The sequence below is a fragment of the Prunus mume genome, linkage group LG5 (assembly GCF_029339155.1).
Source record: "Prunus mume cultivar Tortuosa linkage group LG5, ASM2933915v1, whole genome shotgun sequence".
In the NCBI taxonomy this organism is placed as follows: Eukaryota; Viridiplantae; Streptophyta; class Magnoliopsida; order Rosales; family Rosaceae; genus Prunus; species Prunus mume.
This window is the reverse complement of record NC_142702.1, coordinates 20974724-20990552: the sequence shown is the minus strand read 5'-3', so window position 1 is coordinate 20990552 and position 15829 is coordinate 20974724. Positions and strand designations below refer to the sequence as shown.

At 36.0% G+C, this 15829-nt stretch overlaps 4 protein-coding genes across 4 annotated transcripts; 1 reads left to right on the top strand and 3 right to left on the bottom strand.

Moving 5' to 3' along the window:
• Nucleotides 1-345: 345 nt before the first annotated feature.
• ROPGEF3 (RHO guanyl-nucleotide exchange factor 3) lies at nucleotides 346-3201 on the bottom strand. The gene is made up of 7 exons (XM_008234676.3): nucleotides 2537-3201; nucleotides 2316-2432; nucleotides 2059-2213; nucleotides 1898-1972; nucleotides 1497-1796; nucleotides 855-1199; nucleotides 346-640 (listed from the first exon to the last, which is right to left on the bottom strand). Exons 1-7 carry the CDS (start codon nucleotides 2919-2921, stop codon nucleotides 518-520), a joined length of 1500 nt encoding a protein of 499 aa, XP_008232898.2. The 5' UTR covers nucleotides 2922-3201; the 3' UTR covers nucleotides 346-517.
• A 1418-nt stretch (nucleotides 3202-4619) lies between these two features.
• On the bottom strand, nucleotides 4620-6296 carry LOC103332020 (Calcium-dependent lipid-binding (CaLB domain) family protein). The gene is made up of 5 exons (XM_089052400.1): nucleotides 6230-6296; nucleotides 5886-5951; nucleotides 5637-5775; nucleotides 5323-5458; nucleotides 4620-4631 (listed from the first exon to the last, which is right to left on the bottom strand). Exons 1-5 carry the CDS (start codon nucleotides 6294-6296, stop codon nucleotides 4620-4622), a joined length of 420 nt encoding a protein of 139 aa, XP_088908526.1.
• Nucleotides 6297-8849: 2553 nt separating this feature from the next.
• On the top strand, nucleotides 8850-10415 carry LOC103331987 (2-oxoglutarate (2OG) and Fe(II)-dependent oxygenase superfamily protein). The gene is made up of 2 exons (XM_008234677.3): nucleotides 8850-9264; nucleotides 9545-10415. The coding sequence occupies exons 1-2, from the start codon at nucleotides 8903-8905 to the stop codon at nucleotides 10167-10169; spliced, it is 987 nt and encodes a 328-aa protein (XP_008232899.2). The 5' UTR covers nucleotides 8850-8902; the 3' UTR covers nucleotides 10170-10415.
• An 842-nt stretch (nucleotides 10416-11257) lies between these two features.
• Nucleotides 11258-15829, bottom strand: ATMYC1 (basic helix-loop-helix (bHLH) DNA-binding superfamily protein). Its single transcript, XM_008234678.3, has 8 exons — nucleotides 15242-15829; nucleotides 14419-14673; nucleotides 14157-14253; nucleotides 13990-14004; nucleotides 13589-13645; nucleotides 12586-13476; nucleotides 11802-12239; nucleotides 11258-11595 (listed from the first exon to the last, which is right to left on the bottom strand). Exons 1-8 carry the CDS (start codon nucleotides 15364-15366, stop codon nucleotides 11524-11526), a joined length of 1950 nt encoding a protein of 649 aa, XP_008232900.2. The 5' UTR covers nucleotides 15367-15829; the 3' UTR covers nucleotides 11258-11523.

The following is a 15829-nucleotide window of genomic DNA, read 5'->3' as shown; positions in this document are numbered from 1 at the left end:
GAAAAATCGGCATTAAAGATTAGTTAAGGACCTCTAATCTTAGTTATTTGGTCGTATGTATGGTATATGTTAAAAAAATATTTAACCCATCAACATATCTAATCTTAGAAGTCCTTAACAAAATTCCGTATTAGAAAAGCTACCAAGGATGAAATGTAGTAGAATTCTATAGTGTGACGGCTTTATCTAATTTGAGGATTTAATGAAGAAATGTAAGCAGAGGGTCATTTTGCAAATATTGGGGATTGTTACCCCACATTCTGACGGGGCTGGGGGAACTTGGGATGGGCTTGGTTTTTGTGTTTTCATTCAAGCTTGATTAATTTGAGGATTTAATTTAAGATCTGAATATAAATTCTGGAACACTTCAAATTTTCTCATTTGTTTTACTAGGAGCTAAATGTACAACTAACAAATTAGCTTCATACAAGTAAACAAGCAGCCAAAGTAAAAATGTCTCAAAATTGTTGAACGAAAATGCTGGAGAAGAAAGCTTGAACTTAGTTGCAGTCCCTAATTATTTGCCTTGGTTTCTCACAGATCTTTCAACACAAATTACATCTTCAATCCAAGCAACAATGTTGAATGCCAAACTTTCCAACACCCTTGAGTAGCTCTCCAGTACTGCTTGCCCCACATCCTGCAAAAAACAACCATAAAAAACGCTTTCTTCAGATCAACTCTGACACTTTCTTTGATCTAATTTAGACGAAATGTAAATGCCGGTAGTTTTTTTGCTTTGAGGTTTCGATTAGTTACTCTATAATATGCTAGAGCCATTAAATTTTATTTCCAACTGATGTGGTAGTGTGTCATTTCTTCAAATTCGAGTCACGACCACGAAATGTGCTTACCCTATTGTATTGGATCTTGCATGTATCCAAGGATGTCTGAGAGAGCTCAGGATATCTCTGCTTCAAGCAGAACAACAAACACTCGGCTCTCTCTGCCAAAATATGGTTTTTGTCGCTCCTGTCTGTTTCCGACATTAGATCCTTCACCATGACCCATGAAGATTTTGAATTGCTCATGCATGCTTTACGTCTCCATGTGTACATTGAAGCTTCAACCCTGTCTGCAAGCTCAAGTGCTTCATGTTCAGTTGCTAGATTGAGGCAGTCGAGAAGATGTTCTGGGGAGAACTTGCCTGTGGTGCACATGTAGCGGTAAATGGAATCCCCCAGACACGATTTTCCACTCTGCACACCCAATTGTTTTGTAAAAACACCAAGTTAGATGAAAAAACTTCTATCACCATACCAAACCAAAAAGATAAAACTACTAAAATTAATTTTTTTTTTTTAATGAAACAAACCAAACCAAGTTAGATAAAAGTACTTTTCTGCATTAATTTTAGCCTAAAGTTGAATCTCAACTCCAAGGAAAAAGGTCTACTGTTCGTTTCAACCCCCGAAATTTCGGGGTTGGCCTTGGATCTAAGAAGGCTAAGGATTTAAGAAGCATAACAAAATTCATGTCGGTTGGTTGAAGACTACCTTGGGAAGAGTTGACATGTATGAGTCTGGAATTTCCATCTCAGCAAGAATGCTGCTATTGATTGCCATGGCTGCTTTGTGGATTTGATTAGAAGAGTCACGTTTGTGTTTCAAATGCTTCCTTGACTTCTCAGAGAGGCCACCTGGAGGAACACATGGAATTGGCAACCACCATTTCTCCTCATTCCGCTGAACAATAACCCTTCGGAACGATCCTGAACCTGAACGGTTTGAGTTTGACGACATGCTCCCTTCTTCTGCATACCAGAATTCTGTATCTTGGAAACTATCAAGTACTTCCTGCCAAAATAAAAAACAAATTCATAACTTGTTTAGGCCTTGATTGAAACAGAATTGCTTTGTTTCAAGAAAAGAAACTTAGCACATTAAACTGGCCTTACAATAAGCATTGCATCAAGCTTTTGCAAAGCTGGAAGGTTGATATAGAGATCAGATCTCGGTCTGCTTGTCATCAACTGAAAGAACAACATGCAAAATGTCAAAAACAGACCCCGGTAGCAGAAACTAATTGAGCTTTTTGTCATGGATTTTTGACAGTCACCTCCATTTCTGTCCCATCTTGCAAATTTTGGGATATGGGGATGAGTTCTACTATGTAATCACAAACTGATAACAGGCAATTCATTTCCCTCTTCCACATTGCTTTCTTCTCAGGGTTCAAGGGCTCTAGCCTCAAATTTTGCCCAAACACAGTGGCTGCAGAAGAAAATCCCAACAAAATGACTCATTGATATTGAAATAAAGAAACAACAAATTGACCTCTAAACAATCTTAAAAATTTCAGAAAAATATAATTACCATAGAGGTTGGTTATCGAATTTGAGATCGTAACCGCGGTGCACACCCCTTTCCCACTTCCTGACATGTCCTCACCCAACAAGAGTTTTGCAAATCGTTCTTTCATCATCTCAAGCTCTGCCAACATTCATATCAAAGTTATTTGGCCAATTCATACTGCTTTTAAATTGTTTCTTGATGAGGCAAAGAGATTGTTGAGAAACAAAACTATTGAAACCCACCTGCATCTACTGCTTCATGATCTTCAAGCTTATCATCTGTGGCATTCTTGTTGTGCTGCTTCATTCCTAGTCTGGTAAGAGCAACCTGGTTATGAAATCTGGTTTTCACGTTTGGGCAGAACCAAGGGGATGCTTCACCAGAGTAGCTGCTGTCATCTACAGACTCAGAGAAAGCTGAGGTCTCTGAATTCGTCCGGCGGTACATAAAGGAATCACCACTTGTTGAAGTTTCTGCCAGTGAGTGATCATTCTGATCCACAGAAGAAGGTGAAGGATGATATCCCAGATCATAGCTTTCATCAGAATTTGATAAATTGTCCATTGGAGCCTTCAAAACTTGTGTTCTAAATTCTAATTGCTCAAAACCCTGCACATACTCAACCATTTAAGTGTTACCATTTGGGACTTGGGTTAATGTTAGAACTCAAATCCAAAAAAAAGACCCGGGAATTGGTTTATATTCTACCATCTAGAATCTTAGATTTAGAAGACAAATGAACAAAAAAGGAATAAAAAAGCATGCATCTTCTTCTTCTTTGAAGCAAAAAGCAAAAGAGGTTTATGATAGGTTGTTTTCATCAGCAGGCTAAAATAATTGACTGAGTATGCAGCTAAAATTTAAAGCAAAAAAGCGAGGTTGGAAAATATTTCTTGGGGTGAAAGGCAAACCAACAGAAATTTTAAATTTTAAAGGGAAACGGTTAATTGAAAAAGCAACGGTATATTGAACAGTCTTTATGTTACCTTTAAAGAGCATAGATTTTTGAATTTGAACTATTGAAGGTGGCTGAAGAAGACCGTTTGAAGCAGTTCCCTCCTAAGCAAATGCCTTTGCCTTTGATCGCCAAACACTTTTCTTCTTTCTAAAAGAAAAGTTTTCCCAGAAATTAAGTACTCACATCACCATGATCATGGAAATGAACATTTTCAGCCGTCTGATCGTCCCATGCTAGAGTTACGAAATTAAACAGCACAAACAAACCCAGAAGCAAAAATGGCTGAATTCTTCGACTTGGAGAAAAAAATGGTTTGGTGCTCGAAAAATTATACCAGACATGTAGACTGCATCTTAGTTGGACTTGAACATGTATATATGGTAATGGTTCTGCAGGGTGTATTATATGATTCTATTATATATAGTTTAAGATGAAAATAATTGGGCAACGGCTTTGGATATTAAATTATAAATTGTAACTACAAAAAAAGAAAGATAAATTGGCCTCAGTTATCTCCATCACCTAAGTTAACTCTGTTAAATCTCTATCAAGCCTCGATTACCTCCACCAACCTTAAAAGCATCTGTCATGCCCTAATTGCCTCCATCGGCCTTGTTTTAAGTCGTTTGATTATTATTTTTGCGTATTCTTATTCTTAAGTGACATGTTCGGTGCTAAGAAATACAAATTGATTTAGTCTTCACACCTCTAAATTAACAATGTTCATCTAATTTTGAGAGGAAGGTGAAAATTCCGTTGCTACTATCTCGTTGGACCGAAAAGGAAATAAATTAAAAATGAGTAGAACGTGGGGATCTCAGTTGCATGTTTGTGAATTTAATATGAAATATTAGTTAGTCTGGTCGGAGGTTAGATTGGAAAGCATGTGTAGAACTTATACATTAATCCCACGAGAAAAATAAATCTCTTCCTAACTCTGTATTATTGGTGAAAATTAAATAATAATAAAAAGACTTGGAAAGAATTTAAAGCAAAATTCAGCTTCTGATAGCTTTTGAAAGACGTGCGTCCCATTTGTCACTTAGCTTCTTATAACTTGGTCATCATGGTTCGTGCTTAGATGGGTGATAAGGTTGACATCGAATAATTATTAAGAATTTTCTATAATTATATTTAAATTTTAAGGTCAAACGTTTTTTTTCCCCCATAATTATCAATGCATGAACCTCACTATATGCTATAAAGCCATTATCTTATACTATTTTGTAAAGAAAAAACGAGTTGCCAATGAGATCTAACTCAGTAGAAAAGGGTTTTCTTAATTTTCAGAATAGATGTTTCAAGTTTGAACCCATATGACATCTTGGTTTTGTGTGTGTGAGAAACCTCCTCCCCTGTAATTTAGATTATCGCTTATACTAAAAAACAAGACATAAATGTAATGAAATTAAAATGTGTCATTATAGAATGTAACACCAACACACAACCCCGCACCCAAAAAAGAAAATTAAGGTGCAATCAAAATGTTCCAAGTTGACCTTCTCTGACCCAAAAATAAAAATAAAAATACATAATGCGCCTTCTAGGTCGTAATATAGCCATGATTTCCTTATGATCCTCTACTTATGCTTGTGCTTATTTTTAGAATCCGTTTTATGACAAAACAAGAATCTCCACCATAAAATTCTCCATAGGTTGGCAATGCTCATACGGATTGATCCTCTTGGTTTAGTTTTGTCCTCTGCCAAGAATTCCCTTGTCTCTATCACATGCGCTTCTTTCTGCATAGCACAATCATCATGCCATATATTTAGCATTGTATATATATATATATATATTGACAAATTATAATAGGAACTATACACCCATATTTAGATATTAAACTCTTGAACCCACACTCTAACAATATGTTTAAGAGGGGAAGAAGTGCAATATTAAGCATGGAAAATGTTATCTTTTTAGACAGTCTAACATGTTATGTTGTTAAATTGTGAATCAGAATCGTTGATTGTAAAATCCGGTTTGAATATGAGATTCTATCAATTCACGGACAACATAATATGCTAGATATTTTATAGTAAGAGAACATGACCCTATAAACATACTTACGTTTGTGATAAATCGAAACCCAATCTTTATCTCTCCTTTATAGGTGTCATCTTCAAGCACCACATTGTACGGAGCTGGTTTTAATTCAATGAATCCTCTGTCCTTCCCCTCAGTAATTATTCCACCAAGATGAACTCTGCATAACAGAACCAAGGCACATTCCTTCAAAGGCTAATTATTATTAGGAAAAATAAAATATTAATAATTAGCAGAATATGAGATCTATATGAATACGATGTAAATAAATTTTAAAAAAAATACACCCAAAAAAAAAAAAAAAAAAAAAAAAATCCAAGAAGGCATAAAATAAATACATGGTTTCACCAACAAATCCAGCATCTCTGAACAACTCGGTGTCCATAATTCTGAATTTGAGATGAGTTAAGTTTTTCCAATCTGACAATGGAAATTCAAACGTGAATTTTTCATTCCAGCTAATTTTGTCATCTTCGCCTGCATCACACAACCCATTTAGCTAGCACTAGGATAGCCTAAGAATGATATGCTTAGCATGTCTGAATAAATTGGGAGTTCAGATTAGAGAAGGAACCAAGTAAACATACTTGATGATTCTTTGCTTCTATAGTCTCGAGTGCCACACTCTATGATCACGTAGTAGGATGCTCTACCTATAACAGTAATTGAGTGCAATTTTTAGGATCTTTTTTAAATAATAATTGAGATATACTGTTGTATGATAAGTCTCAACGTAGAATTGTACGAAAAAAATTGTTCTTTTAGCCGAGAGGATCTGATGTGTTACTGGACCATATCTCCTTGAGTTGCGTCTGCATACCTCACTACGTGACTTAGTCACGTGGCGAGTGTAGACTCAAGGGGATATATTATGTACTCACAGTTGTAGGTAAGATTTGTGTGCAACGAATTTTACTAGGAATAGGCTTACCAAGAAGATTTGTGTGCCTAATGCCTTCAGCATCTACAATAAGTACTTCAAGGGTTCCTCCTGTCATGTATGTTTGCATGTGGGCATGCACTCATTTGATGGGAAGGGTCAAATATATTTATGCTAAAATATAACGATAGGTAACTCACTAATTGACCGAGCGTTTTAAGGTGTATTATATTAGAGGGTGTTTTATTTTAATGAGTTACTAGCCTCTTGCGCGCAATGGATTTTTTATTAATCACACATAATACACGCGATTCTATAAATTATTATTTTTTCGCAGTTGTATTTTGCTAAATGCACGTCTCAAAAGTTTATTTATTTTTAGATTGGACATAATGCGTGTAATTAATAAAAGGTCTCTTCACTCGCATGAGAGGCTAGTCTAATGAATTTTAGGAGTTAAGGTAATTCATATTGAAAACAGAAGTAAATATGGAATTGGCAAAAAAGACTATAACGACAGACAATTCACTAATTAAATGGGCGTTTTAAGGTGTAAATAGAGAGTGTTTTGTTTTAATGAGTTATAGACGTTTATGTCAGGTCTTCAACAACAAAAAAAAAAAACGGTATGTCGTTTTCACAAAGACATGTAAAGTTGCAAGTAGGGGTGTAAGACCCTATCAAGTTTTATGGGCTTTGCCCGACATGAGCTCATTACAGGCCTGAGCCCAACACGGCCCAATCAAAAATTTCTTTTTTCCTTTAAAAAAGAAAAAGAAAAAGAAGAATTGCTAGAACACTTCTTCATTTTAATTATGAGCAAAAAAAAAAAAAAACATTGTGGCCTCCTAGTGGGATTTGCATATTTGGTGTAAGTTAAAGGTGTGTGTTAAAACAAGGTCTATACATTGAACACTTCTTTGACAATGAAATGTGATGATGGTGTAGTTTCCAAATTGGAAAAAAAGAAAAATAAAAGACAAAACGCACTATCTATCTAATACCTAAAAGTGTCTTACTTTGTGCAGATTGTTTATTGTATATTGTCTAAAGCTCATCATGGTTTCATGGAAAGAAAACTGGTCCAAAAGATATTGGCAATGTTAGCTGGTAATCATTCTAGTTTATCCTTGCTTTTATTGGTGTAAAAGATATTGGCAATGAGAAGTAAAACAAAAGATATTGAGAGATTGACAATGATATGGAGATTTACTTGGCAATGAGTTGATATGGAGAGAATAACGGCACCTGGTAAACATTGTGGCCTCTTTGCTATTTTTGTTGTTGTTGTTCGATTGATATGGAAAGAATCAAGCACAACTTAAAAGATGATTAAAACCCCAATTCAACAACGAGAAGTAAATCTAATCAAACCTGCATTATAGATTGGCCGTGCGACCGCAGATCCATATCGAAAGCCAAAAATTAAAAGGGATAAAATATCCTAAAGAGAAACAAAGCACAATAAACTCCTAAAGAGTTTTTAAAAATTATTAAACGAAAATAAACTAAGAAGTAGGACCACAGCTCCATATCCTCCTAACCAACACGAAGAGAGTCATAGCGTCATATTTGCTAAATTCATGGTGCCATACCGGCTAAACTCGAACTCGATGAAACCCAACATCTTCCGCCCTTTGCAGCTCCAAACTCAGGTCGAAGGCTGATAATTGGAGCCAAATCCTTATGTACATGGGCCAAAAGATCTTAGGTGTAAAAGTGATAACTTTTAACCACTTAAGCTATAAGCCGCTTACTCCAAATTAATTTTTAAACTAATCACTAATTACTAGCCATCATGGGGTTGCTTTCGCTTGCACAAATCACTGGAAGGGAACCAAGGGACGATATATATGTGGCATGCCTTTTTGCGGCTTTTCCTCTGTGGAAAGCTATAGTGGCAAACATGCCATAATACTTTATGAACATAAATGTTTCACATGATAATGATTTCCATTAATTCTTCTAAAACCCAGAGGAGGTTTCACATGATGTTCTACTTCTACACTTCTGCATATGCTTGCTGGTCAAAAACGTTTTCCAGGAAAATATATATATAAAGGATTTTTAAGAAAAACCCCAGAAGCCATGCATAACATGCTATAACAGAATTTAAGAAAGTCCATATGCATGACCTGGATACCTACCTACAGCCTGTCTTGGCTCCAAGTAACTGCAAATTAAATTATTTAATCAGCTTCCTTCAATTGACTTATTTATGATTGCTTCACATAAAAACAAGAATTCATATACTTTAATTGCAAGTTTTAATAGTCAAACATGTTATATGGTTGATTTTTGCTCATGATTTATAACTAAAGTCTGATACATTATTCTCAACGGAGTCTAGTCTAGTGAAAAAGGGTATTGATCTGCATACTAGTGGTCTCATGTTCGAACTCCCATGACACCTTGGTAGTGAGTGTATAAGAAACTCCCCTCTCTTTTATAGTTTAGACTATCGCTTGTATTAAAAAAAAGTTTGATACATTGCTTTAATTAAAAATGGTTTTAATTAGCTGATAAAACAACTAAATTCCCATTTTCCTATGCTATTATACAATCAATGTCTTAACATTGTACACCTTTTTATCTGCAGTGTGCAGAGGCTAAACCCCATTTAATTAATTAAACTTAACCAGCTATCTATTTAATAGCCCAAACCATGTAGACAAAGTAAACCTTTTTACCTACATTCTAGGCTCTAGCTAGACTCTAGAGGCAATGTCAGAAATACCTCAAACTTCTGTTAAACTTCCCATGCTAGACATTTCTCAGCCAATATTGCACCCTTTTTCTTTATCCTCTCTAGCTGAAGCCTTCAAAACATGGGGCTTCTTGCACATCACCAATCATGGGATCTCCAAAGATCTTTTCAGAAAACTATATTCACTTTCAAATGGCCTCTTCAGCCTCCCTTCTGATACTAAACTCAAACTTGGTCCTTTCTCTTCTGCAAAAACTTATACTCCTCATTTCATAGCCTCTCCGTTCTTTGAAAGCCTCAGAGTTTCTGGCCCAAAGTTCTTTGAGTCTGCTCAAACTTCTGCCAATGTTCTCTTTGACCAACACAACTCTGAATTCAGGTACTATATATATAGATAATTGTATATATACATACTGTCATCCTCATAAATATATATATATATATATATATGTGCTTCTGTTATCTTATGTCTTTTATCTTCATATTTATTTTCTTGAGGTTTGGAAAGGGCCTTGTAGCTCAAGCTATTAAGAATATTCACCCTTACTCCCGAGGCCCTCTGTTCGATTTCCCCTACCCCACTGTTGCTTGTATCACAATAAATTCATTTTAGGTTATAATTAATTTGCTATTTCTGATCATCTGTTTCTTTCTAACAGTGAGATATTACAAGAATATGGGAGCAAGATGACAGAATTATCGAAGAAAATCGTGAAGATCGCACTGATGAGCTTGGGGGATGGTTTGGTAAAGAAATTTTATGAATCTGAATTCCAAAATTGTCATGGTTACTTGAGAATAAATAACTACTCAGCTCCAGAAAGCTTGGAAGATCATGAAGATGAGGTTGAAGGACTTGGAATGCACACAGACATGAGCTGTGTAACAATTGTGTACCAAGATGAAATCGGAGGGCTTCAAGTGAGATCAAAGGAGGGTAAGTGGATGGACATAAGCCCATGTGAGGGGACCTTGGTGGTGAACATAGGGGATATGTTTCAAGCCTGGAGCAATGAGAAGTTAAGGTCATCAGAACATAGAGTCATTCTAAAGCAGCCGGTGAACCGCTTTTCTCTGGCCTACTTTTGGTGTTTTGAAGATGAGAAGGTGATATTTGCACCAGATGATGTGGTGGGGGAAGAGAATGTGAGGATTTACAAGCCATTTGTTTGCTTGGACTATTTGAAATTCAGAGAGAGCAATGAGAGAGGGAAGTTTGAAAAGGTTGGGTTTACTGTAAGGGATTTTGCTGGGATTAAACAGCAAGCCAAATGTGACAGTTGAAAAAACAAAAACAAAAAATTGAAGCTCCTCTTGTAATTAAAGTAATTATAGTTAGGCATTGTATTAAGTAATAATCTGGCTTTAAAATTGTAATGTTTGTGCTAAATTTGTTTGTGCCAGTGTGCTTGCGTGAGATGCAGAGAAGAAATTGGTAGGAGTTAGTTGAGTTTGAGGAGCCTTGACTTGTTGGTACTTGACTTATTTGCATTATTATTATACAATCCTTGAATTGGTGTTCTTATGGAATTTCTACTATCTTCTTCTTCTTCTTCTTCTTTTTTTTTTATTTTTAATTTTTATAGTTATCATGATTGTGCTAAGATTAATGGTCCTTATTACATGTAAATTTTCGTAGGGTATCGCTATTTGGACCACATTTACTTGTTGACCACCTTTCTAATATAAGTGTTTCTACATACACTGGTGAGGCCCACCTTTATTAGAGAGGCGGTCATCAATATGGTATAGATAACATTAGTCTCAATACAATTATTCATTGGAAGTTTCATTCTTCTAAAATGATAAAATGTATTTTCATGTAGAGGCAACTCATCCATTCTATTTGTTTGATCATATGAAATAAACTTTACTTCACTTAATTTGCATTCCTATAACTCGAAGTGGGAAGATTAATTGGGGTCTAAGAGATAAAAGGTGGTGGTGGGTTTCTTCTGCCTACCACTTTTTTGTTTCTTGAAGAATTAATGTAAAGATTATTAAATTTGTGAGAACACATGAAGATGGCACTTGTCAACTTGGCATTATTTTTGCAACTATTGAACTGTAAGCAATGCATTAAAAATGTCCTCGTTTTGTGCGGTGCTAATTAGGCCACAAAGCTTACTTAAGAAACCTAATTATTGATTAATGAATCAAATTATCTTCAATCCTCTGCCGCCTGCTGTGATAAAAGAGGATCTCTGGGTAACTGGGTTGGCATGTTCATTTGATGAAGTTTTAAATTCAGGGTCATTTTACAGTGGTTTTTCCAGCTTCTACTGTCAGGATTTTTACCCTGGTATTAATCTGTTTGAACATTTCCTCTGAATAGGTAGGCAGTGAAAATGTTTAGGTGGCTGGCAGTAATATAAAAGAGACAAAATTACTACTTTATTGAACTCTCACTCTTTAACTCTAGCTGATACAGATAAATTACAATGGATGTTCCATTTCTTCATCACATGACAAAAGTCACCAATGGTGAAGCTTATTATCTAGTGATAAACAGTAGAGAAGGGATGCACGTTATCAAACTGCTCCAGTTACTGCTACAAATTTTAACTTCAAGTAGCTACATTACTCTTCCTGCCTATAGAAATCCTACAAATACAAGTTTATTAGCTTTGCCGACTTCTCAACACTTACCGGCAATTTTCCAAAGCGCCTGTTTTATCATCCCAACTGGTGCAACCGCTGCTCCTCGAAACTGAAACCAATCGATAGTGAGAACAGTTAATTCAGCATCAGGGTGTTTGAATATGAAAATAAATTCACAGAAAAAATTAAAATTGAATGGCGGATTTTATCCTAGTTCACCGCATATGTTCCAGAACCGGTTAGAATTATGGATAAAACAAGGAAAGATGCTATGATGGTCTCTTTAGATAAGTCAGAAGACTAGGAAATACAAACCTTTGATGTAAGGCTCAACGTGAGAACACCATCAAGGGTGGATGATTGGACTGAGTGAGCATCTAAGTACAGATTGTTAATGGCATCCATTATATCTAGCAAGATATATTCCCTATAAGGGCATCTCATCTCTATCAGAACCTCCTGCTCTTTTAAAATGACTTTCACATCTAGTGGCAAGCTTTCTCTGGGAACAAGCCTATTAAGATCCGGGTCAGTTTCGTCAATGTCACAGGCCTTTCTCTTGTTTAACCAAGGCTTTTTAACATTATCCATCTTTATTTTATCATAGTTATCTGATGTCTTCTCTGCCCTGTCCAGGTATTTCCTTCTAGCTATCGCTTCCACGGTGTCCATGCAGGATTCCATCTCTTCTGCTCTTGCCTCAAGCTCTTTCAAGTACTTAATTGTGTCATCCAGGACCGATGCTTTATCAACCTGAAAAATTTTGGACTGGTTTTTCAGTCATGGGAGCTCATGAAAAAAGTGAAAACTTCAGAAAAGTATGTAAAATTAAAATAGTTGCAAAGCCAGTATACTAATGCAGCAGTAGTACTTCAGGGCAGAGTCGTTTTTGTATGCAAAAGTTGTTGAAAGGGATTTGTGTCAAATATTATGAAGACTTACTTGACAACTAAATGGGGAAAAAAAAAAAAACTAGATCAAGACTGCATGCTTTAGCAGTTTGCTATATTTACAGGACTACTACACAATAGTACAGAACATGAAATTTCTTTCAAATAAAATGTAAATATGATTTCCAACACAAGGCATCTGAAATTACCTCACTGATAGAAGGAACCATTGACCGCAGGACCAGCAATTTTTCATTCTCTTTCAGTTTATCAGGCATAACATATCCCTTGTGAATATCATCACTTTGCAACTTTGAGAGCCCATCTTGTATAGTATTTTGGGAGCTCGCACCACACATCAAAGGAACTGTAAACAAAACCTTCTTTAGTATTTTCTGATGTACTGTTGGCCTACAATTATCAACGACTCCTTTCTTCCATGTCACAAAACTGGATTTGCAATCTCCATCGCAAGAACATGGATTTTCAGTCAACCTTGTTGACCTTCCCAGAATATTAGAAAGAGTTCTTGTGTAGTGTATATGATCATCAGCAGGTCCGAGATCCAAGGAGCTAAAGTTTGTGTCATTGAGGTTTTCAAGTTCCTTTAAATGGTTACGGTTGACACTCTCGTGTCTAGGGGAAGAGTAAGCCCTTTTTTTATTAACAAAAGCTTCAGATATGCAGTCACTAGAATTCATGGAATCTTGAACCCCAATGCTGAAGTCTTCATCCATGAAATGCCAACTCTGAACTTGAGAAGCCCCATCATTGATACCTTCAGGCATAAAGGAGTCTTCTGTCTGATGATTGTGCTCACAACCATTAGAACATTCCTCAGGAGAGTCCATGTTGAACTCTTCATGGTTTCCATGTAAATCATTGATTCCCATCGGATCAAATTTGATTTCTTCTGAGGGAGAATATAGGTTCTCTAAAGCCAATGTATCAACTATTTCATGGTCAACCTTGGCAAGCACTTGGTCTGAATCATCATCTGCTTTATGAGGTGCAGAGGAAGATTTTTCCGAGCAATCGGGCTTTGAGAAATCCAGTAAAGAAGCCTTGATGTGTTGAATGAGACTAAGGTCCTCCGGTACCTTTAGATATCACAGAAAGAGAAGATTTACTTAAATGAAGAGAAAACTTAAAACTGCTACAGCTGTTACTGGAAACTGAAAGGAAGGAATTTAACTCAGGAAAAGAAATTACCAGCTCTGTCACACCTAGCTCAACAACACCACCCAGATAGGGAAAGCAGACCACAGTCTGAGAAGCAAAAACATTTGAAAATATTAGAATGATGATGCCATACAAGTAAAATAACAATTGAAACATATATGGATTTGATGATCAATTTACATTTTTCTTAAGTTTTAGGGGGAAATGAATCAGAAGATGATATATCACTAAGAAACATCCTTGCATCTTTGAACTTTTTTGAAGACATGAGATGCAACCAGTTCATATGAGATCTAGGACTTAGCTGCAGTTGATTCACTCATGCATCCTGATCCCAATACATGATTCCTTGATCATTAAAAATAAATAACTTGTAATTTGATAACTAAATAAATTAAAAGAGTAGCAACAAAATATTTTCTTTGTTATACCTGAATAGATGCACTCTGAGAGCAACCGTCGATGTCGTCCATTCATAGAGAAATAAGTTGACAGAGAAAACACTAGCAGTCAGTTCACTTTGCTCTAAATATTAGAAAATTTACAGGAAATGAAATTATCATTAACTTCAAGCAAATCACAGCCAAGAATAACCAACCTTCGCCAGCAAAGAGCGAGAGAATACTTTACTATCTGCATATTGAGCATCACATAACCAAATGGTTTGCCCATTTGCTAATGCTCTTCCTGGCAAACTATGCAAAAAAGTGGAGAAATAAGTCAAAAAATCATAATATGGAAACTACAAACTGATATGAAATCTAAAAGAGCATGAAAGTAAAGTACATAAACACACACAAACACAAACATTTAGTGACAAGGGGAAGATTTTACACCAGTTGAAGAGATTAGTTTAGTACCCTTCGCCAGGATTGAAGACAAAGGACATGCAAAGCAAGTAATACCACTCAGCATCTGAGAGATCCTCTGGATTCAATGCAGCAGAAGGCGCTTTAGCTTGTGGCTCGGTTTCGCCTTCTAAAAGAGACTTATACAGCTCCCTCAGTTGTGCATTCCTCTCTAAACCCATTTTATCAGTTTTAAGTTCCACGCCTTCAACGGTCTTCCGGGTTTTGATGTCCCCATTGTAGTACCCTTCACACCATTCCAGCACCCTACAAAATAGTGATCATAATGTAAAGGGTGAACACAAAATCAACCAAAAAACCTGTCCTAGCAACAATAACTGATACCAAGCTAAGAAAAAAAGTATTTAGGGACATAGATTTCACATGGGTAGAAATTGTTGAATTCCTAGCCAACTGCTTTCCTCTTAAAATAGGATATTTTCCATTTCCAAGTTTCCGAACTGTCATTTTCACACTACCATATTTTCCAGTTTTCCTTCCAAATTTATTTAATCTTTGGCCTGAAACTTACTTGCCTGAGAGTTTGAGTTCTTAAACAGCATCAAAATCCATTTTAATCTTATCCTTTTCTGTACTGCAGAACTTTATCACTTTACTTACTCAAAAACTAGTGTACCTCTTCTAGTCTAGGTCTGACTGAAAGCTTTTTCCATGAAATGTACAATAAAAAACATGGCATTCATCTCCAACTAAAGCTAAACACCATAAAAATCCCCAGACAGAGATGTCTCAAGAAACAAGACAGAATTGTTCACCAGAGAAATATAATGAAAGTACAAATAAATGCTCAAAAAATTAAAATAAAAAATATTACCCTTGTTGTGAAGTTGACAATGACCAGAAAATTGCATAGCTCCACTTAATACTTCTCACAGCAACAGCAAACTGTTTTCTCAGATTCTCTGGCACCCGCTCATGGTTTTGAGTCCCATTAGCCATATTTCCCCACAAATGTAATTGAACTTACACAATGTGAAAACCCACCAAGCTCATCAAACAAGAAAAGCAAAATTGGGTTCTGTCTGGGATTTTGGTTTCAGCTGAATGTTACTAGAGATTTCTGCCAACAAACCATGATTATTCTGTCACCAACCAAACATGGCTCTCAAACCAGCTTGGGGCTTTCAGTTTTTTCAGTGGAGTGGCTTACCAGAGTGTTTGGGAGGCCAACAGAAAACCAGAAGACTGAAAATTAAGCTCTGAAAAAAGTTTATCTTGGTTTTGTACTTTACAAAGACATCTATGACTTTCTTGAGGTGGAAAAGTAGCGACTCAATGCAATGGGACGTACACAGCGTTCGAGTTCTGTCTTTTAAGCTTGAATTATACAAGAATCTTGGTCTCTCTCTTTCTTTTTTTTTTTTTTTTTTTTCCGAAGTAAATTATTAATAAAAAGTTAGAA

What these genes read in the sequence shown, in the direction of transcription:
- ROPGEF3 (XM_008234676.3), bottom strand. Translation starts at nt 2,921, where the DNA reads ATGGTTGAGTATGTGCAGGGTTTTGAGCAATTAGAATTTAGAACACAA. An exon ending in AAGATGGGACAGAAATGGAG is followed by an intron (nt 1,973 to 2,058) that starts GTGACTGTCAAA and finishes TTGTTCTTTCAG; the next exon opens with TTGATGACAAGCAGACCGAG. An exon ending in GCAAGATCCAATACAATAGG is followed by an intron (nt 641 to 854) that starts GTAAGCACATTT and finishes TGTTTTTTGCAG; the next exon opens with GATGTGGGGCAAGCAGTACT.
- LOC103332020 (XM_089052400.1), bottom strand. Translation starts at nt 6,296, where the DNA reads ATGACAGGAGGAACCCTTGAAGTACTTATTGTAGATGCTGAAGGCATT. An exon ending in TAGGCACACAAATCTTCTTG is followed by an intron (nt 5,952 to 6,229) that starts GTAAGCCTATTC and finishes TTACTGTTATAG; the next exon opens with GTAGAGCATCCTACTACGTG. An exon ending in TAGAAGCAAAGAATCATCAA is followed by an intron (nt 5,776 to 5,885) that starts GTATGTTTACTT and finishes TGTGTGATGCAG; the next exon opens with GCGAAGATGACAAAATTAGC.
- LOC103331987 (XM_008234677.3), top strand. Translation starts at nt 8,903, where the DNA reads ATGTCAGAAATACCTCAAACTTCTGTTAAACTTCCCATGCTAGACATT. An exon ending in CAACACAACTCTGAATTCAG is followed by an intron (nt 9,265 to 9,544) that starts GTACTATATATA and finishes TCTTTCTAACAG; the next exon opens with TGAGATATTACAAGAATATG.
- ATMYC1 (XM_008234678.3), bottom strand. Translation starts at nt 15,366, where the DNA reads ATGGCTAATGGGACTCAAAACCATGAGCGGGTGCCAGAGAATCTGAGA. An exon ending in TTGTCAACTTCACAACAAGG is followed by an intron (nt 14,674 to 15,241) that starts GTAATATTTTTT and finishes ACTATTTTGTAG; the next exon opens with GGTGCTGGAATGGTGTGAAG. An exon ending in AGCTAGGTGTGACAGAGCTG is followed by an intron (nt 13,477 to 13,588) that starts GTAATTTCTTTT and finishes TGATATCTAAAG; the next exon opens with GTACCGGAGGACCTTAGTCT.